This window comes from Spinacia oleracea, chromosome 1 (genome assembly GCF_020520425.1).
Source record: "Spinacia oleracea cultivar Varoflay chromosome 1, BTI_SOV_V1, whole genome shotgun sequence".
Lineage (NCBI taxonomy): Eukaryota > Viridiplantae > Streptophyta > Magnoliopsida > Caryophyllales > Amaranthaceae > Spinacia > Spinacia oleracea.
The window spans coordinates 135,063,623-135,088,005 of NC_079487.1; the positions used below are offsets into that span (position 1 = coordinate 135,063,623).

The window sequence follows — 24,383 nt, forward strand, 5'->3', positions numbered from 1 at the left end:
CCATTGATTTGGGTTAATGGAATTGAATTGGGGCTCATTTGATTGGCATGGCCGTAGCTAGAGTACCCATTACCCAGCCATATGGCTACTACCCAAACCATTCTCACGTCCATGGTAGCTGTTGTGGGCATTGTGGCAATCGTTAAAATGGTATAAATTTTAAAAAAAATTAATCGTTAAGCTTTTTTAAGTGCAATAATTTCACAAAATTACCAAAAACAGGGGATTTGTCTCTCCCCTTCTGGAATAATTTTGCTTAATTAGTTAAACTTACCTCGTTGTAATTGCACGTTATCGTGAAATCGGGTGTGCTTGATGATGTTATTCTGAAGTTTGGCATGATGGGAGATTTTATACTCCATATTGGGAAAAAAAATCTGGAAATACAAGAAAAAAAGGGGATAGTTTAGTGGAGGGATGAAGTTTAATGGAGGGATTATGAAGAAAGGGGAAGTAGAAGAGGGACGCTGAAGAAGTGAAGAGGAAGGGAAAATAGATAGAAATAAACAAAAGAAATTTTTAAAAGAACCCAAAATTGTTGAAAATCACGCAACATATCATTTTTCCACTGCCATGTCATACATGGTACCTATTACAATCGGTAAATTTTAATACAACTTGTTAAAAATAAATGGATATAAAATGTTAACTTAATCATATATAATTAAAAGTTAGACTTATTATTAATAAATAGGGCAAAGGTTGACTTATTCCCATCAAATTTTCCTTTTTAAAATCTCGTAGTAAGCCAACAAGGCAACAACCCCACCCTTCATCGCCGGCCAATTTGCTATCAAAATCTGAAACGATATACGGAGTAGCAAACAACCGTAAAAGGTACAATTAATTTGTTTTTGTCGCTTTAATTTCTCTATTTTGCTTCTGAATTAGTATTTTGATCAAATTTCTGGGTGTTTTTTGTTCTGATTCCTAGCTAACTAACCCAATTTTCATATAATCATGAACCAATATTTCGGGGTATTAGCGATTCTTTAAGTAATTAGAGAATTGGATTATATATATTTAACTACTCTGTAAATACCAGGATCAGCAAATGGCTCAAGTACAGCAAAGTTCCATGGATTCAATCGAAAAGCCTAAGAACATCCTTAATAGCCCAGAACTTCTTCAGGTTTGTAATTTTTTTTTTTCCTTTTAAGTTATTTGTTCTGTCTGTTTAATTAGAAAATTGAATTGGGAAAAAAATAATTGTTGTTATGATTATGAAATGTTAAATGGTGGGGTTGATTTTGAATGATGTGAATTTTTGGGCAGTATATATTGGAAACCAATGCATACCCAAATGAGCATGAACAACTCAAGGAAATTCGACTCGCTACTGTCGAAAAATACCCTCAATTGTATGTATTTACTATTTAGCTGGTTTTCTCCTCAAAATGTGCTTTGAATCTTTGATATATTAGTTATGTTGCGTAAGTTGATGTTGATACAAGTGCAGTCAAATTTTGCTTGTTGAAATTTTGCGTAATCTTGTGTTTTTATACCTTCCATTAGCTGAAATGTATAACAAATTCAACTGAAAACAATTGGTGGTACATGAACACAATTGTCAATGCTAAACATATTATTGTTTGAACATGATGATTGGCGTGACAATGTGACATTATGCTATTTGTGGAAAACATAACACTCTACTGGAAGTTCAATGGCACAGGAGGGGTTAGTCCAATTGTTTAAGATCATAAAGTTGGTATTCATGGCCATTGTTCCGGAACTTTCTAGGGATGCAATGAATTTCTAGAGTTTATATAGACAGAGAAGATGAAGGAAGTTGTTTTGAAGCAAATAAGGCCATGAAATCATCAACAATAGTGGTTGGAAAATGCCGAAATAGCCTCTTTGAACTTGGGAAATAGGGTAATGATAATGATGAATATGTCTGAGATTGAGTGGCTTCTTTGTATGGAAAAGCTCGAGACTTAGGCATTGAGTAATTTAGCAATAGTGATAAGCGATATAAACAACTATGTTACATAGACACTTACACACTTATTCACATGTAAAGCAACAATGGGAATGTGTTTGTACATAGCAAAGCAAGACCAAGTCTATGATGCGACTAATTACAAGAAATTATATTGTGTGACAGTATTCGAGGCTGAAGTAAACCGAACAGATGTTCATTCAAGTACTGGAATTCCCAAATTATTCTGATAAACTTCAATTGAACTAGCAACTGTAGAACATGAAACATCAGTGTTTAACAAGTATATCTACATTAGACTCTGAAAGAAGCCAAACTCGAAACTGGTAGTAGTTTACATCAGAAGAAAGAAGCCAAACTCAAAACTGGTAGTAGTTTACATCAGAAGAAGATGCCACCTCACTTTCTTTACCAAGGCCGTCCCATTAGCACCTTTGAGAGTCCTGAATAAGGCAACATTCAGGGAGAAAATATCAAATTTCAATTTGTCTTTTATGAGTTTGGCAGCAGAGAGAAAGATAAATTTGAAGTCAGGTTACATGCAAGGCGTTTTTAGTACAACTATATAAAGTTATTAACTCGATCTATACTCTATTCCCTGTATCAACAGTTTGCCGATTTCAAAGGCTTTTTGTGTTACTGCATTTTGTAGGCTTATGGTGCAGAGTGCAGACATAATATCAAGGTTAGGTGCCATATGCATAGGTGCTCCATTATCCAACTATCTATTATCTACTGATTCAATGATTAATTTGTTAAGAACAGTTGAGCACAATATTCCTGCAAAGTTGGCAAAGTGACCCTTCATCTTTCATTATCTGTCTCAGAAATATATCCTTGCAGTCTTACTGATATCATTACAAGTTGGATGACATTTCAGCAATTCCTGAAGCTGGTGTTGTGTGAATCCCAATTTGATTAGCCAATAACATCCCATAACTTCGCTTTTGGTTGTCACTTTTTCCCACATCATTGACATTTCCCATCAATTTGAACCTTGCTGAACATTTCTGACGGCCTATCCGTTTGAGTCTTGTTAAGATCTAGAACTTCTCTTTGCGGTTCTTTGAGGTGCTTATTGGTTGTCCGTTAAGGAACTGACAGAGCCTTAGAGCCTTAGCTCCCTGATAAAGCAACAAATGTGTTACTGGTGGTTGTATTCCTAGACAAAGCTGCGTCTAATTCTTCCCATAAGCATTTTAATGTTAACTTAGTATAAACTATCAATAACTCCTTCATAAAGCATCAAATCACATATAGTCTTGCTTACCTCAAAGTGTTGTTCTTATTGGTTTCAAATTGCAAAGAAAGATTCATTAATTCGCTAACTAAGAAGTTACCATGCCATGCCAAGTAGTCAGCTAAGCTTTTGGTGGATTATTCACAGGCTTAGTGAGAATATCATTGATGAAGTCTAACATTCTCTTACTTTATAGAATTATCTCCATTGATCTTCTCCATGGTTGATAATTGCTTGCTCAAATCAACTTTTCTGGAATTTCTGCAGAATTTAGTCCATTAGAGAATAGTATATCTTAAATGTCTGAAATTGACCAAGTTGTGGTTTCGAGAATTTAGTCTACAGAGGATACAAAAATAGTGTATATGGAATGTCCATAGTATATCAACAATGGTTAGGAAATACCGAACTGTCCTTGGTCACTCTACAAAAGAAAAGCGCAGACACTTTTTTAGCCATTGTATATGATTTATAGACGAAACACAACACATTCCCTGTGATGGAAGTGTTTCTAGATGACCCACTTACAAAAGACTATTACAGGAAGGAGAAGGATGAACTGCAAAATGTCATCTCAGAAACTCCATAGAAATGGAAGGTAAATCATATCCTTGATCATGGCCATTCCTTAAGTCTCAACTCCGTACCCAACTCATGCTGATCGCCAATTTGCTGTCCTTTCAAACTAACTTTTTTCTTCCTAATGTACCAACTCCGAGCTGTTTAACATTCTTGCTTCTCTTATCAGATTCTTGATGTTAGCTTTTACGTAGTAGTATTGTATTCAGTAATTGATGTGGAGCTTATGCGAGTAGCATGGATATTAGGGGTGCATAACTTTTCGGTTTTCTAGGTACACAATGAACGTTCCTGTTGATGAAGCACAACTTCTTTCAGTCATGTTAAAGCTGATGAACGCCAAAAATACGTTGGAGGTCGGTGTTTTTACAGGCTACTCGCTTCTTTCCACTGCCCTTGCTCTTCCTGATGATGGCAAGGTATAGCATTTTAGTCATGTTTTTACCTTCAAGTTAATTATGTGTTTTACCTCCAATTTTTACTGTTTCTCCATTCTACCTAAGCATTGTTCAAGACTGAACATATGTATCATTGATGTGTTGTTGTTGCAGGTTATAGCAATTGACATGAACAGAGAAGCCTATGAGGTTGGACTACCTTTCATTCAAAAAGCTGGAGTTGAACATAAGATTGAGTTTGTTGAGGGAACTGCCTTACAAATCTTGAATGATCTCCTGAAGAATGTATGTATGACCCATTTTTAGAATTGAAAATATATTTCATCTTATTATCTTATACTACAAAGTATAACCAAAAAAATGTGAACAAAATGCAGGGTAAAGAAGGGACATTTGATTTTGCATTTGTGGATGCTGATAAGAAAAACTACAAGAACTACCATGAAGTGTTGCTGAAACTTGTCAAGGTCGGAGGAGCCATTGCTTACGACAACACCCTTTGGTTTGGTTCTGTTGCATTTTCCGAGGAGGTTGAGTTTTTTGAAGATGGTGATCAAGAAAACAGGTCTTTTAGACAAAGTGTTCGAAAACATACAAAGGAATTAAATAGCTTTCTCGCAAGCGATCCTCGAGTTGAATCTGCCCTTATTTCAATTGGAGATGGTGTTACTCTCTGCAGGAGAAAGAGTTAACTAAGTGTGATAGTGTATAAAGAAAAGAAAAAGTAATCATACTTTATGTATCTTTGATCATAACAATGGACTTCAGCTGAGTTATTGATCTGAAACATATGATTTGCAAGTGATTTAAGATTGAATAGTTTCCTTGCAAGTTGACCCTTCAATTCAATTGGGTCAACCCTCCTTTTAGTTGGTGATGGGCTTACACTTTGCAGATTATAGGGGAGGTTGCGCCTAGACTCGTTATATAAACTTTATTAAGCACTGAGCGGGTTAAGATATAAGGGCAATAGCAATAAAAGATTTGTGTTGAATTTTAGAGGTATGTAGTCTGTTGTAGACAAACTCACTACTATTGAAAAAAGTTAGAAAAACAAAGATTATTAAAGAGTAAGTGATTTGTGTTTGCCATTTACGCAAAATATTTTAGTTTTAATTCTTTTTGTTTTATTTTAAGTGGTTGAATGTTTTTAGGCCCCAGATATAAACTTTTGCATAGGCTTACCTAATTGCTGGTAAAAATCAATTGATGTTGACATAAGTGGACAAATGTCTCTTTCTCCTTAACCAAGGTCTCGGGTTCAAGCCTAGGGTATAGAAAAAACCTCAAATTGGAGGGATGCTGCCCACCGAGGTACCCATGCAAACTCACGTGCGAGATTAGTCCACTCGCCAAAGGCGGTGGGTACTCCTCATAGTAGAACCCCAAAAAAAACCTATTGCTAATAAAAAGTTTATTGCATTCAAGGACTGTAAATGATGATGTGGCATGAAAACAAACCTCATTTAAGTTCATTCTATTGTTATTGCCCTAATAATACAAATATGTTTTTGGCAAATTTGCTAACCCAAATTTTGCGAGAAGAGTGTACCTTTTATTTTTATTTTTTGCAAAGACACACCTTAACATTAAATTTTTTTTGTGAAAGACAAACAAATGGTAGTTTCCGACATTGACTTAGGGTTTCCGGTATTGACTTGCATGTGTACCTTATTTTTGCTATCCACACCCCACTTCCCTTTAAAATTGGAAGCTTTAAAACCTAAAGCTTTAACAAAAAAATTGAAAAAATAAATCAGATAACTAAGTTCTTCCTCCCCCCAACCCCAGGAACAGTTGAAATTTTTTTAATTTCCTCTGCAATTAAATTGAACAAGTAATCAGGTACGTTCTCCTTTGCCCCCCCCCCCCCCCCCCCCCCCCAATCTATTCTCCTCCTCCTCCTTGAATCAGGTACATTCTCCTATACCCCCAATCTATTCTCCTCCTTCTTCATCGTCCTCCCTTTCTTTCTCTCTCCTCAATCTTTATCTTCTAATTCTCTCTATTTACAGATCCAAAATCTTCAATATTAGTCTAAAATTTCTGAAATTTTTGTTTCACAAAGATCGATTTTTAATTAGCTTTAATTTCAATTTTGTTCTTTAAATTTCCGTGTTTCTATAAATTTGCCAAAAAATTAAAGTGTCCAGAAAAATAAACTATACATAAAGTACCAATTTTGGTAAAATCTTTGGAAAATCTGTTGTTCTTAGGGGCTTTTATCCCTCCTAATTAACCAACGTAAAAACATACCACAGTTCCATTGTATGATTAGGCGAAAGAACGACTCGTCTCGTTTAACACAAGAGAAATGGTATGCCTTAGGGCTATCCCGGTTACCACACCAACTTAAACAAAATTGAATTAAAAATGGTGAAAGTAAAACCCTAAAGCACGAGGTTACCGCCATCGAAACAAACGCCCTCATCCTCCTTACTCTTCTTTAAAGCTTCCAATTTTAGAGGGAAATAGGGTGTCGATAGCAAAAAATAAGACGCACATGCACATCACATGCCAATGTCGGAAACTACCATTTGTTTGTCTTTCCAAAAAAAAAATTAATGTTAAGATGTGTCTTGGCAAAACAAATTAACGTTAAGGTGTAACTTCGCAAAAAAAATTATAAAAGGTATTTTCTCGAAAATTTGGATTATAAAAGGTCATTTTTGACAAATTTGCTTATTATTTTATATATATATTTGCTCGCATCACATGCATAAGATTAGTCCCTCTATAAGCTGCGCCTAAACCACAGCGCTCCACAATGTTTCCGAATTCAGGCGGTGTGGGACGAGTGGCTCACTAGTCCCTACTACTGTTTCTGTACGTCTGTTTATGTGATGAACTTTCAGAATTGTAATAAAGGATGAAATGTTATGTTTCTTTTAACAAAAGTTAAAACATAATACCCAAATAGTTCAACTGCTACTTTTTAGCATACCTTTCGATTGAACATCGATAACAAATACCAGATACATAGAAACAGATAAAGAACATATCAATAATCCAAAACTCGGCATGGCAGCATGGGTAGAATAATGAAGAGACAGGTAACTGTTATACTGAGCAATAAGACAGCCTAATAGAGAAGGAAGAGAGCTCAAGATACGAAGTAGAAAAGAAGATACTCTATGAACCATAAAACAAAGGCAACCAGCCATTACACAAACATCAAAGTAAAAAAACCGAGCATTCCACACAAACATCAAGTGATCAAAGTAATTGGATAACTGTCTAAACACAGTATGTTCTCTTGCAAAATTCTCAGTATTAAACCACAAAAATCATACTCCTAAAACAAGTCTTGACAAACCAATCATTGACATAACAAAATCAAAACGAGGCAAAACCGATAATGGAAGCCAAAACAGATATATAAGGGAGGGGCTACTTCATCTAAGTCTCCTTGCTTCTCTCTCGGACTCGAGGAGAGTAAGAATGTCTCCCTCTCTGACGGGTCCCTTGACGTTCCTCATGATGAAACGGTTTTGGTCATCCAAAAACTTAACTCTGACCTGAGTCACTTGCCCCCTTGATCCGGTGCGGCCCATGCACTTAATCACAACAGCATGCTTGATCTGAGACTCCATTCTGCAAGTGAAATGGATTTTAACTTCAGTCTAAACCAACAATTTAAAAAAAGAACATATTGTTCACTCATACAACAACTTGTAGATATCATATTAGTAATCAATTTAAAGCTGATAAAGGAAAAGGTAGTCGCTGCATCAAAGGAACTAAGGAAGACCTTCGCATTTACCAGAAAATAATTCAGACTACTCAGTAAGAACATAACATATTTGGATCATATAAACAGTTCCTATGCTTTAAATAGTTGCTGCATCAAAGGAACTAAGTAAGGCCTTCGCATTTACCAGAAAATAATTCAGACTACTCAGTAAGAACATAACATATTTGTTTCATATAAACAGTTCCTAGGCTTTAAATGGATTCAACTTCAGTGTAAACCAACAATTTAAACTTGTCACTGATAGAAAAACTCTCAACACATAAACTCACTGGAAAAAACTCATATTGTTCACTCATACAAAAACTTGTAGATATCATATTAGTATAAGAAATTAAGAGCATTCAATTTAACATATTTGGGTCATATATTTGGATCATATATACGAGTTCCTAGGCTTTAAATGGATTTAACTTCGGTGCAAACCAACAATTTAAACTTCTCACTGATAGATAAACTCTCGAAACATAAACTCACTGCAAAAACCTCATATTGTTCACTCATATAAAAACTTGGTAGATATCATATTAGTAATAAGAAATTAAGAGCATTCAATTTAAAGCTGAGAAAGAAAAAGGTAGTTGCATCAAAGGAAGGACTTCGCATTTACCAGAAAATAATTCAGACTACTCACAATAAGAACATAACATATTGGGATCATATAAACAGTTCCTAGGCTTTTCCCACTTTGATTACAGAAGGGTGTTCGCTTAACTACTTATTGGATTTAAATTCGAAGCAGAAGAGGTAAATATGTTGCATGAGCAATTAGTTGAGAAAGTCAACTGCTGTCTACTGAGCTGACAAAGAAAAGTCAACATATGTATGCTCATCTGTATGCTAAAGATAGAGAGACAAATGTTTTGTCTAGAATAAACCACCTACAGAACAAAGGTGAGAAGCTTCACGAAAATCTCAGAAATGGGAATGCTGGAGTAATTTACATTAGGGAACCTCATAATGATTTGGCCAAGCAGGGTGAACTATGAACTTCAGAGTTGGCTCTGTAACATAAAGATCTTGTTCTAGCTTATAAAAATCTCAAGTCTCAGCTAAACTATCTGCCCAAGAAGTTTGGTCTAACCATTAAAGTTCTACCAATTAAAGAAGAAGAAGAAAGTGATCAATTGAACAATGATGAAACAAATTTTACATTGTCTGGTGAGGGTTGTTGAAACAGACTAGCTTCAAGATTTTATGCACAGCATATCTTTTCATATCAAAGTATATAGTTTCACATATTCTCACTGTACAATTTGTTCTAACCTGATTCTTTCATCTTTATTTCTTAATGGTAGTTTATACAGAGTAATAGGCAGAGTATTTGTTTTGTTGTTGGAATTTAGAAGAAATGGTTTTTTGCTTATTTACCCCCTTATTTGGTTCTATTGCCCAGTCAATTAGAAGGTACAGTTAATGTTCTATTGCTTGTGTTAATTGCATAAATCAGTGAAAGAAAGCCAACAGGTACTGTGGTAGCATCATACGAACAACAATCTTAATGAATCTAACAGTATAAAATTGGTACACAAACAAGAAATAAACATCAAAAGAACAGAACAATCCATCACTCAAAGATGCGAAATTTCAAACAGTATCGTATAAAACTAGAGTACTAACCTTAGCCATAAATCCCAAAATCATTGACCAAAATCAAAAAATTAAATCATTCACTAAAATCAAAAATTAAATCATTCACTAAAATCAAAAATTCAACAGAGCTCAATGAAGAACGAAACGCAGAAATCGGGATTTCAGAAATTTCAGAATTACGTACCTTCGATCGACGGGAGGAAAGAGCGAGGAAGAGAGAACTGAAAACCCTAGCGAGGAAGAGAAAGCAACTGAGAAAATAACAGAGAAGGATTGAAACTGAAAAGTTAGGGAAATATATATGGATTGATAAACCCTAGAGATGGACGGCTCCGATTTATTGGATTTCTTTTCTGGGCTTAGCCCATCATGTGAACTTTACTTGGACATAAATTGACACTTAAGCCCACATTAATAGTTTTTTTTTGAAAGGAAGCCCACATTAATAGTTTAGGTAGGATAATGTAATAATAATAATGGGTGTCAAATCGTGTCACCGGTCCGATTACGGGTTCGGTATAATCGATTTCGGTATAATCGGATAATGCAGTTATACTGACTCATTATGCATTTACGTTTATGCGAATTGAATGTGTGATTTTATTTATCGGGTCACTTCGTTTTTGTCAGAAATCGTTTGGATCGGTCAATTTTTGATAGTCCTTTATTGCTCCATAGTTGCTAAGGTGGCAAGCGGGTCGGAATCGGGTTATGCCTTTCGGGTCGGTCGGGTTGCTCTCGGAGTAATAGTAATGTTTATACATGCAATGTATTTTGAGATTCATATGAACCTTTATATAATCCTAATAAAGGTGGTTTTAAGAATAAATAATTCGGATTACTTATCAAATAACCTATTGGTAAACGGAGTACATAAAACTAAGGCAGACTGAACAATAGATAACAAGTTTATATTATTACTTCTTTTAACAATTTGTATATTAATGAATAAGGGCAAAATCGATAAGTTAGGTGGACTTATAGAACCAAGATTATGAAAAATTAATCAATAGAGTAATTATTTGTTCAGTAGGCCGGGTCATTTTTGTAATTCAAGTACAGCTCGGTTATAGACATATAGGTCATACGCAACACATGATTGTTTATTGTGTTCTCACAAAAAAAAAAAAAAAATATTCATTCTCAAATGGTTGTAGTTAGGACTTACTTGCAATTTGCAAAAGTCTCAAACTACTACTCCCTCCATTCCTTTTTGTTGTTCCCATTTCCTTTTTTGGCGTTTCGTTTTGTTGTTCCCCTACTGAATCTTTACTATTTTTGGCCATAGTTTTTTTACCAATTTACCCTAAGATTCCCCACTATTTACCAAAAAACCTTAAGATTCTACTCTTATTCACACCTAAATTTCACCACTTTTCTTATTTTATTCTTAAATCTTCCCCATTTCCCCACCCATTTGAACCGTCCCTATCATGAATTCATGACAAAATTCATTTCTCTCTCTCTCTTCATTTCTCTCCTTCCTCCTCTCATTTTGCTCTATCTCTCTCTCTCCTCCAAAACCTCTGCAACTCTCAAGAACCCCAAATTGTTCTTCATTTTCCATACTTGCTCTCACGTTTTTCTCTCTCTCTCTCCTCTAAAATCTCTGATTTCTTAAAACTCTAAGATTCTCTCTCCTCCACAATATCTCTGTTCTTAAGATCTGGAGGTGAAATTTTAGATCGCCACCACCACCACACCTCCGCCACCACCACCCGCCAGAAAAAGCTGTAGAATGCGTATTATGGCTTTAGATGGTGAAATTCGACCATGAAAACTCTAGATCTAGAGTTTTCATGGTCGAATTTGGCCTCTAAATCCTCAAAATCGTGATATTGAGATCACGTTGGTTTGAATTTATTTTTGCCTTATTTCGAATTTTTTAGGTTGATGTTTGTCGATTTTTTTACGAATTTCTGGGTTATTTTTTGTTGAAATTTTGGGTTGATTTTGGTATGGTTTTTTGGTTGATTTTTGTCGATTTATTTTCGTTGATATTGGTCGAATTTTGGGTTTAATTTTGTTATTTTTTTGGGTTGATTGTGGTCGAATTTTTGGGTTGATTTTTATCGATTTTCTGGGTTGATTTTTGTTTGAATTTTTTGGGTTGATTTTGGTCGAATTTCTTGTCGAATTTTTGAGTTGATTTGGTTGATTTTTTGCCTTGATCTTGGTCGAATTTTTTGGTTATATTTGGTCGAATCTTGGGTTGATTTTTTCCGAATTTTTGGTTGATTTTTTGTCGATTTTTTGGTTTGAATTTTCTGGGTTTGTCCATGTGACAGAAATTGTAACTCAATTTATTCAATACTTTAATAAATATCTACTTTTTCCCCAATTAATTTAATACTTTCTCTCTCTTTACTTTATTCTTTTTCTTACACACAATCATTATTCTTACACCCAATCATTACCCATATCCCAATACAACCCAAGATTCAGTTTTCTTAAAATACCCCCAACATTCCTTATGGGTACAACAAAAAGGAATGGAGGGAGTAGTTTAACCCTTTGGAATGATTGTGATAAAAATATGGCCAACTGGTATACAAGTGTTAATTAAAATAAAGTTAAAATTAAATGGTTAATTGAAAAGTGAATCAAATTAGCAAGTTAGTGTGGTGAATTAGCTTGCCATTGGGATATAAACTAGCTAGAGAATAAATTAGCTTAACATCTTAAATGACATGACAAGCTAATTTAACAATTAGTTTACGATTGAGGTAGGCTTATGAGTAATGGCAGTACACTTTGGTGCTAATTTAGCTAGGCTTAAGAGTAAAGCAGCAGTACACTTTAGTGCTATTACTAATCAATTTGTTGTTCGAACAAATGACATAGACGAAATTATAATCAAATGTGATCTATTAGTTTGGTATGGAGTTAAGTTTTTCTTTTTAATGACGGATTGACAGGTAAAGAAAACGTGTATAGAAAGAAAGAAAAAAAAATACGCCTTGTCGCGTTCAAACTAAGGTTAATCAGGTTGGCCTCGTCCAATAGGTCTGTCCCGTCCGGACCATTTTTGAAGTCGTAGATTGACCCGAATGTGAATTTTAGATTGTTTGTCATAGGATGTATTTGGGTTATTTCAATGGGTTTGGGCCCCAGCTTTTTGGCTCAAACTTCATGACTTATTAGTTATTACTTACTCCATTTTTTAATTATTGCACCATCTTGGTTTTAGCACTATTCACATATTCTTATATAGTTAATTTTTGTGATTTATATGTAAGGAGAAATATATTCATGTGGGATCTTGTTAGATTCGTCTCGAAATACACTTTCAAATTATCAATTTTTTATAATTTTAAAAAATTGTATAATGAGAGATATTAGTGGTTAAAATAGTGCATTGGCAAGCGTGAAATCTCAGATGGTGCAATTAAAAAAAATGGAGGAAGTACTATGTTAACAATTCTATTTCAGCCCAAACATAGCCCTACACTCGTACTTGTAAAGTTTTCTCGAGTTCTACTCATTTACCGTGTTTGGGAAAATGAGATTGATTATTTTATGACATTCTTTTGGGAATCTTCACCGTATAATTGAAAGGACATTTTCTTTTTTCTGATATGCTCATCCTAACTCACAAGGTACAAACACATGGACAAAGAAACAATCTTGATTGTACTGTGCACAAGGTACAACCGGTTGTATATGTTGGAAATTCTAGTGAGAATACAAAAGAAAATGAGTGGGAAATGGAAAAGTGTGGGAATATGAAAAGTCCCACGTGGAAAAAACATAAACCACATTCAATGTTTATATTTGGCGACTTAAGAGAAACATTTGTAGAAAGCATGAGAGTGGCATGGGTGGACACACAACACACGCGCACGGGCCGAGTTGTGGGCCATGGGGTGGTTTTTGTGGTCCCCAAATATAAACACAATAACATAAATTATTCTCTCTCAATTTCTCAAACATTGTTCTCGTATTCAGGGGCGGAATTAGGGACCTAGTATAGTCGTATTCAGGGGCGGAATATGGGACCTAGTATAGCTCAAGTGGTTATTTTCCTTAAAAAATGGAGGTACAAGGTTCGATTCTTAGCTCCCTCAATTTTATACTTAATTTCCTTATTTTATTTTTGTTTTTCAATGTTATAAAAATTATATGTTAAAATTTGGCCCCCCTATGTATAATTTCTGGTTCCGCCACTGCTCGTATTTATGGGCAAATATTTTTTTGTTGTAGACTTGTAGCCTAGCCTAGATACACTTGTTACACTTAAACCATTTGTGTAGCATTTTTGCGGCCTGAATTTAACTTGCAAGTTGTAATTTCCTTTCTATTTTGATATGTTCTATACGGAGTATTATTTTCCCATGTCAATCTTTCCTTTTTTGTGAAACAACGAAAAGTACATGATGAGAAAATGGCGAAATTAGTGAGAGTTGGGGGGGGGATTATTGTATTGGCTATGACGACGACGACAACAACAACAAAGTCTATATATAATGTCAAAATGGTTTGGTTTGTAGCCCTCGCTGAAAATGACACAATGTCGGGTTGGAAAAGGATGTACTTTGCTCAAGTTCAATGCATTCTTTGTTAATGACTTCAATAGTGACTCCACCCTACTATCAATAATTCTATAGCCGAACTCAACTACAATGGACAGAAACTGGTCATGTCGTGTCGTGACTCTACCATACTATTAATGATTTTATTGCCGAGCTCAATTACAATAGACAGAGAGTGGTCGTGTCGTGTTGTGTCGTGTCGTGTCGTGTCGTGTCATATCGTTATACGTGTTGCATTAGTTTGTATTCGCCTTAAAGGTAATAATTAGGAACCGACTTGTTAATTTAACATATCAATAAACATGTAAAACAACTACCCAATAGTATTGCCATTAAATTTTTTAAAAGTATTAAAAAAAAAATCCCTTTTTTAAAAAATGACAATTTATGAAATTAGGTACAAGTTGGGTAATTTGGTATATAGATTTCGAATTTGGATTATGGTAGGTTTGTAATTTGGAAAACTCCATTCAACATTTCATAATTCATTCATCAACGCTCAATTAGATGTCGAATTATTTGGTTTATTCCATTCATTCTCAATCATCAAATATAATTTCTCAAATAGGTTATGGGCATACCTACCATATTGGTTGTTAATATCTAATAATAATAGTCTAATATGAACAAAACTAATCAATTGATAGGTTATGGTCCTTATGGACATACATGTGTCTATGTACATATTTGCGTGCATGATTAAAATTAACGTTTTTTGGGTGCATAAAAACCATATGTTGATGTTATGGGCACCACTCTGTGATTTTTAACCAACTATTCTAGTCGACATCTACTTAATAAGGTTATTACTACAATAGTTGTCATTAGCTACAAATAAATATTTGGTTTTATTATTTCCTCTGGTCATAAGTTTTTAATCTAAACCTCATGTTATCTTCTTTTTTTATGCATATTTAAGAAAATTTATTACTCCGTAGAAAATACAAATTCTTATAAAATATAGTAGGTAGTTAACTAACTGTTATACCACATGACACAAATTTAACACATTTTTGAACATGATCTGATAATTAATTAAATATCAGACGATTTAATATAAAATTAACCTAATAGAAAACGCGTTTAACTTAAAAGAAAATTGAGATTACTAATAAGAATCCAAAGGTCGAAATGGCATCCTAAATGTGTGGTTAGACTTTGTGTCTGGTTTGGAGAGACACTCATCCCTGCCACAAAATTGTCACAACTCACAAGGACTATATTACCCTTTTGGTTGGTTGACTTCAAAATGTTCAAATCTTGAAATATATGGTTCATGAGTCATGACTTAAACTAATGAGTCATGTCTATTTTATTGGTATATTATTTTTGGATGGGTGGTTGCTCTTTTGGATCGACTTGCTCAAATCACTATTTATGTATTTAGTTAAAAGACAAAATTAATTAATTCATGGCCCAAATCTTCAATTTGGAATTTGGAGCCAATGGAGGGAAATTTTCTAAAGATTATTTAGTGATATTTTTAAAAAAAAAAAAAAAATAGTAAGGTATGGTCTGAAATTAAGCATCTCTTCATTCAAGACCGAAATCCAACTTCTCTATAGTAGAGAATATGAAATTTGACACTTCATATTAGATATGAATGCTGAATAGTTGGCGAATATGGTATATCTAGTCTAGGCCAACCAATTAACTTAACCTATCTCGTATAAGTTGATGATGACCTGCTAGGTTAGACATGGATAAGGAAGATTTGGAATGATGGAGTTGGACTTGTGGGACATGGTCTAGATATTAAAAAAAAAAAAAAAAAAATCCTAGATTGACCTGACTAATTCTTCTTTTTTCACAGTTTTTTTTTTTTTTTTAATTTTCGTTAATTTAAAAGTTACCAAATACAACTTAAACTACTAAGAAGCTGAGTTATACTAGCTCTTATAAACCAAAATGAAGATGCCACAGGCCCACAGATTGAGAAAATGCGCTTAAATGCGCTTTTACTATGAGAAATATTTACAAAAGTAATCTTATACTCCGAACTTTTGGTTTCTAAGTGAATTTCCCGAATTATCTTTAAAGCTTAAGGTTAAAAATCCTTATGACATGTACAAGGTCTTGTAATTTGAAAATTTTCACTAATACATTATTAAATATCTAAGTTACAGTCTACATATGTGTCTTAAAGACAGTGACAAAAGAATCAAAAAATTAATGAGAGGGAAAGTATAAACCAAATTATCCTAAGAAAACTTCAATTCTAGTTAAAATAAGGGAAATGATATATGCAATTGTTAGGGCTTCAAAGCATCAAAGTATCATTTTCTCTACCCGAATTTCACTTATATAATCTGATCATATCTTATTGGCTCTGCCTGAACTTTTTTTTATTAGGGTTGCAGATATGCATTAAGGTACCATTTTCTTTACTTACACTTAGGGTTGCAAAGATGTACTCCGTATATGTCATTTCCCCTTTTATTTTTAGTTCAATCGTTATATATTTATATCTCCAACTAATCTTAATCTATCTATACTAATATATTAAAAGGCGTTGCGGAAAAAGTTTATGTGCCACGTATAACTCTCCTGTTACGCCACATCATCCACTCACTAAGGCTAAGTGATGTTATTGACAACCAAAAATAAATGCAACAAGGTTTGAACACAAGACCTCAAGTTTGGAGAATAACTCTTATTACCATCTTAACCAACCACTAATTGTTGTTTATCCATGCACATTAATTTATAAATACGTGTTACATTTAAACCTTTATCTTACCTTTTATTTCTTATAGACTATATTGGAATAAAAATAATAAATTAAAGCATTAGGAAAACCATGAATTAAACATGATATCTTATCATAAGTCTCATAAGCATCAACTATAAAATGTCCTGCATATATCTAATTTTGTGTTTATTAATTTGAAGCACTTAGTTCCATTAGAAAATAAATTAAATGAATTGTAAGATGATCTACTTGAAAAATTAATTGACATGATAAATGACACAATGTACATCTATAGTTGATCAACTTAATGAATCTTTTCACTTTTATGGACTACACATACTTTGGTCAAATATTGAGATGAATTGAGAAGAATATCCATATTCAATTATTTAAAGTAACAACCGGGGCATCGCCCGGGCCACACACTAGTTTTCCTTCAAAAGCCGATAACTAATTTGTTCCTCAAAACAAAATTTATTAAGCGATATTTTCACTAATCGTACAATTAAAAAGTTTAAAAAGTGAAATTCTTACTTAGTTACTCGAATCCAAGCTAGTCAATATAAACCACGCACGAGTCAACCCGGCCTAACTTAAACCATCCATCCCTATTTATGAAACATAACCAGCAAGGAGTAGAGCCGCTTCTTCAGAAAACGACGACCAAATCATTCTACCAATCGACAGTCAGACTCATCACACTCTCACCACCCCCACTGTTGAGGACAATTCATTCATTGAACACTGAATAAACTGAAGAGTTTCTGTTATTTGGAATTTCACCAATTTACAGAATCACAATCACCATCAATGGGCGCTCAAAGAAACAATCATAGAAATCCCTGCAAAGTTACTTCTCGTACTACTCTTTTCCTCTCTAATTTTTGATTTTCTAGTTACCCAATTCCATTCTTGTCTTGCCTGTTCGTCTGTGTTTTGATTCTATGATGAAAATGTATTCGGAAATTGTCTGTTTTTTTTTCTTCTGGGTATTTCTCGTAAATTTCTGATCTTTGCTGCAGAACTGATGGTTAATTTCTTGAATTTTTTTTTTTCGTGAAATAAGGCAGTGTTCTTGAGTGTGAGGATCAATGGATTATATGATGCCTTTTGTTTTTAATTATTTTATTTTAGTATAAAATTGGATGAACACTAATATTGATTGAAGGATGAAATTTCAGGAGGATAGTGTTGTGTTTGAGGGTTTTGATGCAAGTTGAAATTCCAAGAAATGCTATTTTGTTTATGTTTTGTTGGCATTGACATTGTGTAATACAGGAATTGCAGACATATTATTTAGTGAAATTAGTCTAAATTCATTTGGGAATGATGCATTTTTGTTGCATTCTCATTCTGTTTTCGCATACTCGCTATCGAATTCTTACCATAGTATTTGCTCTTAACCAAATGAGAGATGTAAATTCAACTCAATTGGCAGTCAACCTTGAACTGAATAACTTGGTAGAACTCTGTTGACTTTATATTAGGTGATCTTGTAGCAGTTTTGGGAGAATAGGAGATTAGGTCCATCCATATCACACTTGTAGTAGTTTGAATTTGAAGCAACAAGGGTATTTATTTACATGTAGTTTGCAGTGTAGGAATTGAATAAGTTTTGAAACAAGTTTTGAGTACTTATAGTTAGTACATTCACGGCTTGACTATGTTTAACTAGTTGATTTACCCTATGCTACTATAACTTGAGAACGATTTTGAAACTCTAGTTCTGAGCTAGCACTCATTAATCGTGAATGTGGAGAGAATTGGTCAAATAAATACAAGAAAGTAGTATGCTATTACTTGGATTATTGAGTCACATGAACTTCTATTTGTTTCTCTACCTTTGATTGGACAAAACAATAGTTCCCAGCTTCCCACATTTCAGGAGATGTCATTTTTATTAGTTTGATTGCTGAACAAAAGGCAACATCATTATTATATCAATAATGTAACAAAACCAGGAAATGGTGATCATGTCACTTTTTGTGAACGTGTACTTCTTTAGTTTCTTGTGAGGGAGCATAGTTTCTCTACTTCGTTTCAGTCCTTGGACTGTAAGTCTGTAAGCATAACTTTGTCTATGAATCATTTGAGTACATAACACATGTTATGTGTCTGTCGTGTATCACGTCTTGAGTTTTTTCTTAACATTTTCTGAAGTTTAAGACAGCACAAGTAAAGAGCCATGCCCAACTTGCCTCTTTCAGGTTTTTGAGGTTCATCTGTATTAACCTTCTTAACATTTTCTGAAGTTTACCACAACACAAGTAACGAGCCATTAGCCACGCACTAGTTGCCTTTCTCTATAGTGGAAAAATCATAATCAGAGGGATTACTTTTTTTTTTTCTTCTTGAATATTAGATTGTGAGAATGATTATTTTCTGGTTGATCTACATCAAAGCCAAGGCAACTGTATGCCAAATATCTCGTTTGCCAAATAAATAGTCCCCTATTTATGGATTTCATTTGTGATGTTTGTGGTGTCTGCGACTCTGCGCAGCATACAAGTGTGTATTATTGTGTGCTTCTTACCTTTCATATTGGTGCAGAAAACTCTTTGCCAAAAAAAAACATATGTATGATTCTGGAATTGACATGATGTTTCAATCTGTGTTCTGATATTAAAGGTTCTTTAAATTCTTAGCTCTGTATGTACCATCTGAGATAGTTAATCCGCTGTTAACAAGTGAAGATTTGAATGGTGCAGATGATGCAACTTGTGGTACACCAACATGGATAGGAAAAGGCCTCACTTGTTACTGCTTCAAAAGGAAGGGGTCATATGAACGTATTTGCATTAACTTGACACCATCGCAGGTAAAAGCCCTAATCAACGCTGCACAGAGGGACAGGGGAAGATTGGGCAGAGAATTTTTTTGTTTGGGTAGGGGCAAGGAAGAGATGGCATACATTAGGTTGGTTTCAGCTTCTTTCATCCATTAACTTGCTGTTCTTTGACAAAATGATGTGCATATCTTGCGTATTGTCCATACACGGCATATTATCCAAGATTTTTCTGAAAATTTTGTTGTTGTTAAGCATGAAGCTTCTTCCTATTATCCTCCTATCTTTGTTCTAGGCTCCGTTTAGTATGGTGTAAAACGTTTTTAGTGAAAAATGATTTTCCACGTCAAACATTTTCCAAGGGAAAACACAATTCCAAACTAGTTTTACTTTGTTTGGTTACTTAAAATAAAATTTATAGAAAAAAGAAAATGGGAGAAGTTGGGTAAAGATTGAGGGGAAAAAGGGAGAGGGAGGTAAGGAGGAAAGGTGGAAAAGTGGTTTTTCTCCCTTTCAAATGGAAAAGGTTTTTCCACCTTTAAATGAGTTATGGGAAATTGTTTTTCAACCCTTGCCAAACCAAACAACGTAAAATGATTAAAATAGGGAAAATCGTTTTCAATGAAAACGTTTTACACCCTACCAAAAGGAACCCTAATGTTCTTTGGTCTGTGGGAGGTGGATGGGATAGGCTGAATCTTGTGCATATTATGCTAGTTTTGTGCACTTTGCAAGATGTTTCACATTGAGATAGCTACTCTTTCATTAGTTTGTTCATCAAGATTTTGCTTTAAATTGGTATCAATTTATGATCTCTCTTGGAACAGGAACAAAAACTTAATAGGTTAAAGCATCGCATGAAGATTTACTTTGATCCCTCAAGATCAGACCACCAGGTATGCACCCACTGATAGTGTATATTTACTCGTATGTGGTAAAATTACACGTGTTCTAATATTCTATCAGGTAATTCACGTCTATTGTACTGATTGAGAATGTATATTGTGATCCTTGGGAGTTTGGAATTGTGAACCATGTTGTAAGATTTAATTGCTGAGCCTTTCTATGTAATTATATGAGTTATTTTTGTATTGACAGGAAGCTCTCAAGGTTTTATGGTATACTACATACCCGGATCAACCGCTCCATGGGTTAATATCCGAGCAATGGAAAGAAATGGGTTGGCAGGGAAGGGATCCATCGACTGATTTCAGGTTACTTACTTGCCAACCTTCCGGTGTCCCTCTCTTAATTATGTATCCCTTCATCTTATTTGGACTCGATTTTCTGCTATTTGATCTTGTCTATCTTACTGTTGAGCAGAGGAGCTGGCTTTATTTCTTTGGAGAACTTGCTGTTCTTTGCCAAGACATTTTCTGTAAGATCCTTATCTGGGTTTTATTATATTTTTCGGTAAAAAAGGATTTCGCATTTAGGCTCCGTTTGGTAAGAAGTAAAACATTTTCCTGGAAAACAGTTTTCCTCTATTTTCAATTTCACATTGTTTGGTTTGCAAAGGAGTGGAAAACCATTTTCCCTATGAGTAAAATTGCTCTCCCAATGATGGAAAACCATTTTCCCTCTCACTAACTTTCCCTTTATTTCATCATTTTTCTTACATGGAACTAAACAACAGAAAACTAATTTTGGAATTGTGTTTTCCATGAAAATCATTTCACACTGAAGATGCTTATACCCAACCAAACGGAGCCTTAGAATTTTAGATGGATTAGAGAAATGAGACAGCAATTTTTTTGGAGAATCCCTCTAGGTTTAAATTATGAAGGAACTGTTTTCGTTGTTCTGTTCTGTGTACCAAAGTGGAAACTAGTAATTTGCTGTTACACTGATAATGAGGAATAATGTGGAATCTTCTGTTCCGTTAACTTTTGAAGATGGAATTTGGATGTTAATATGTTCTAGAAATGGTGTTAGAAGATATACTTCGTATATGCTTTGTACCTTCATTGACAGAGATTTGTGTATTCCTGCTCTCTCAGTATTCTTCAGTTCTCCTACTCTTTCGTTCCATGCCTTATTTTTTGCCTAATTTAAGACGTTATTTTTAGTCAAGAACTCTATATAGTTTCAACATCTTCTACATTATATTGTTGTTGCAGACATCTTTCCAGCATTTAGTGAAGAAACTTGGTGGAAAACGTGCAACATGGGAATATCCCTTTGCTGTTGCTGGAGTAAATATAACATTTATGCTCATACAAATGCTCGATCTTGATGCTCGTAAGTAGAAACAAATGAAAATTTACATTTTATGTGTTTTGAATGATTCAGTGATTTTTTCGTGCATCTTGACTATCGTTTTTTTTTAATACAGCGAAAGGAAGAACTTTTGTTAGAGCTGTTTTCTTGCAGATGTTATCAGGTAACTGTTTTCACCTTGGGCAACTCCTATTATCATTATTGGCCACTGCCAAGTGAGCCGGTTGAGGCACAGTCACTTAGTTGCTTAGCCCAGCCAGCTGGTTCAAAACGGGCTAGCTTGGCTCATTTCAGGCTTTCAGCTGTTTTTAGTAATGACTTAAGTGGCCCACCTTAAGATATCTGTGGGTCTGGCCGTGCTTCGGGACAAGCCACAGGTTGTAGGCTTGAATGGTCCCAGCCCATACCAAGCCCACTTATAACATGCCGGGCCGGGTTTATATTTTCAAAAAAGCAGCCCAGGTGCAGCCCTAGGCCACGTACCCTTGTGTCGGGCCGGATTGGGCCGTCGTGTCTAAGCCTAATTTTACGCATTTAATGTGCATTGTCTTGCTTTTTCCTGAAAAAATACGACACAGGCCCGACCCACGACTTTGTGCTCGTGTCTGGTTGGGCCGTGCCTATTCTGTGCCCATACCGGGCTGTGCTTTTTTTTTTTTTTCCCCCGTGTTGGGCTGGGCCTTTTAATGTGTTTTGTTGTGCCTTGTCGTGCTTTTTCCTAAAAAATGTGGCACAGGCTCGGCCCATGGCTTCATGCTCGTGTAGGGCTGTCGTGCCTAAGCCTAATTTTACTCAATTTAATGTGCTTTGTTGTGCTTTGTTGTGCTTTTTACTAAAAAATGTGTCCCAGCCCATGACTTTGTGCTTGTGTCGGGCCGTGCTTTTTTCGTGTCGGGCCGTCCCAGTGCCACCTTTAGAACGCCCACCTAGATTGTCGGGCCCTTAAACCGGAGTGCACGGCATAACTTCCAATTCAGAATCTAGTCTTTTTTCAGTCCTTTAAGGATTGATTGCTGGTGTCTCTAATCAGACATTATTTCTGCTGCAATTTTCCAGACAACGAATGGGCCTTTGATTTGCTTTACTGTGTCGCCTTTGTGGTTATGGATAAGCAATGGCTAGAGAAGAATGCCACATACATGGAGTTCAACGTAAGAAAACATCAACATCCTATCTTCCATTTCATAGTCTAAAATGATCAAATAAGTCGAACAAAATAGAGTCTACGTACTAATTTTCCTATAACGCGTTGCAGGACATCCTAAAATCAACGAGAGCACAGTTAGAGAAGGAACTTCTAATGGATGAAGTGTTAGGCATTGAAGACATGCCTTCATTTTCCCTTCTTTGTTAACCCCGGCCCGGAAAATAAATGGTAATGTATGGCTGGATGTTGGATATTTTGACTGATTTTTCCATTCTTTGCTTTGCCATTTTACCAGGAATCATGATATCCTGCTCCAACTACCTTTCCCTTAGGTTGGAAGATAAACTCTGATACAAATAAATAATACTTGTGCTTGTTATTCTTCTGTTCATACGGAAAACATTTTAGTGAAAAATTTGTCTAGAGCACAAGTTTGATAATGAATTTTATACGAAAATATATCATCTTTGTACAGAGGGGAACGCTAATTATGCGTGATGATCTGATAATCCGGTTTTACAAGCAAAATAAAATTGGACCATTCTCGGGTATGTGTGTCATCATTGCGCAGGGGTCATGTTAATCTTCTACGTCACCTATGGAGTAAGAACTTCAACCTAGCTAGAGTTGGCAGACTCTGACAAGATACGATAACAAGACCGAAATTGGCATGACACAAACACGAAATTACTGAGAGGAAACACAAAGTCGACTCAAACGAGATGAAACCAACCCGAACACGACCTTTTAGATTTATTTTTGTCATATTATGCAACTATTCCTTTAACATAGTTCTCATAAATTTTGTGAAACAACACGAAATAGGCACTACACAAAACATGAATACGACCCGACACGACTCTTTTCAACTCCATATATTCTGCCCTTTATAAGCTAACCTAAACACCTATTTTGGGTACGGAAATTAGCATTTTTGTAAAAGGAAAAATACACAAAAATTATGACATTATTCTCTCAGATTTGTATCATAACTTATACAAGTATATAGAAATAAAATAAGAAAAATTACTGTTTAGGTAAGGCTCAATACTTGGCCATTTTGGTATGAAAATGTTACACTATTCACAGTAGTAAAACTCTTTTAGAATTGGGTTGAACAATAAGTCAATAACCAGAGTATTATCTAATGCATTTTAAGTTATGGGCTGATGTCCAAACAAGATTTGGGCCGAAAAATCTTACTGGATATGGTCTAAGTGTCTAACTGATTTATTAGTAATAGACAGCCATGTTAAGTAAAAGCACAAATTAGATGGTGTTTGGGAATTCGAGGGGAAATCTATGGAAAATTAAAACTATGAAAATATGTGGAAAAATAAAGCAATGAAAATTTATAAATTTCACTTGTTTGATTGTTTAATGAGTAAAACTATTGAAAAGTAAAATGATTTACCTAGTCTTTTATTGCTTGGTTAGTTTAATGAGGAAAACTGTTGAAACTTATACTTTGGCTATTGTCTATTGAACATAGTATATGTGA

At 34.7% G+C, this 24,383-nt stretch overlaps 3 protein-coding genes and 1 pseudogene across 3 annotated transcripts; 2 read left to right on the forward strand and 2 right to left on the reverse strand.

The window, feature by feature from the left end:
• Positions 1 to 700: 700 nt before the first annotated feature.
• LOC110794362 (flavonoid 3',5'-methyltransferase) lies at positions 701 to 4,967 on the forward strand. Its single transcript, XM_021999338.2, has 6 exons — positions 701 to 837; positions 1,046 to 1,132; positions 1,276 to 1,361; positions 4,039 to 4,183; positions 4,316 to 4,447; positions 4,540 to 4,967. The coding sequence occupies exons 2-6, from the start codon at positions 1,055 to 1,057 to the stop codon at positions 4,852 to 4,854; spliced, it is 756 nt and encodes a 251-aa protein (XP_021855030.2). The 5' UTR covers positions 701 to 837; positions 1,046 to 1,054; the 3' UTR covers positions 4,855 to 4,967.
• Positions 4,968 to 7,278: 2,311 nt separating this feature from the next.
• Positions 7,279 to 9,848, reverse strand: LOC110794368 (40S ribosomal protein S28). Its single transcript, XM_021999348.2, has 2 exons — positions 9,691 to 9,848; positions 7,279 to 7,756 (listed from the first exon to the last, which is right to left on the reverse strand). Exon 2 carries the CDS (start codon positions 7,753 to 7,755, stop codon positions 7,558 to 7,560), a length of 198 nt encoding a protein of 65 aa, XP_021855040.1. The 5' UTR covers position 7,756; positions 9,691 to 9,848; the 3' UTR covers positions 7,279 to 7,557.
• Positions 9,849 to 17,361: 7,513 nt separating this feature from the next.
• LOC110794377 (uncharacterized) lies at positions 17,362 to 23,341 on the forward strand. Its single transcript, XM_021999354.2, has 9 exons — positions 17,362 to 17,589; positions 19,439 to 19,548; positions 20,343 to 20,411; positions 20,614 to 20,729; positions 20,839 to 20,893; positions 21,636 to 21,756; positions 21,851 to 21,898; positions 22,792 to 22,886; positions 22,991 to 23,341. Exons 1-9 carry the CDS (start codon positions 17,541 to 17,543, stop codon positions 23,087 to 23,089), a joined length of 762 nt encoding a protein of 253 aa, XP_021855046.1. The 5' UTR covers positions 17,362 to 17,540; the 3' UTR covers positions 23,090 to 23,341.
• Positions 23,342 to 23,408: 67 nt separating this feature from the next.
• LOC130466442 (uncharacterized) lies at positions 23,409 to 23,475 on the reverse strand (annotated as a pseudogene).
• Positions 23,476 to 24,383: the final 908 nt, after the last annotated feature.

Bases quoted from the DNA above. Each gene is read 5' to 3' on its own strand.
- LOC110794362 (XM_021999338.2), top strand. From the start codon at position 1,055: ATGGCTCAAGTACAGCAAAGTTCCATGGATTCAATCGAAAAGCCTAAG. The intron at 1,133-1,275 runs GTTTGTAATTTT...ATTTTTGGGCAG, and splicing joins ATAGCCCAGAACTTCTTCAG to TATATATTGGAAACCAATGC. The intron at 1,362-4,038 runs GTATGTATTTAC...TCGGTTTTCTAG, and splicing joins GTCGAAAAATACCCTCAATT to GTACACAATGAACGTTCCTG.
- LOC110794368 (XM_021999348.2), bottom strand. From the start codon at position 7,755: ATGGAGTCTCAGATCAAGCATGCTGTTGTGATTAAGTGCATGGGCCGC.
- LOC110794377 (XM_021999354.2), top strand. From the start codon at position 17,541: ATGGGCGCTCAAAGAAACAATCATAGAAATCCCTGCAAAGTTACTTCT. The intron at 17,590-19,438 runs GTACTACTCTTT...TGAATGGTGCAG, and splicing joins TCCCTGCAAAGTTACTTCTC to ATGATGCAACTTGTGGTACA. The intron at 20,412-20,613 runs GTATGCACCCAC...TTGTATTGACAG, and splicing joins CCTCAAGATCAGACCACCAG to GAAGCTCTCAAGGTTTTATG.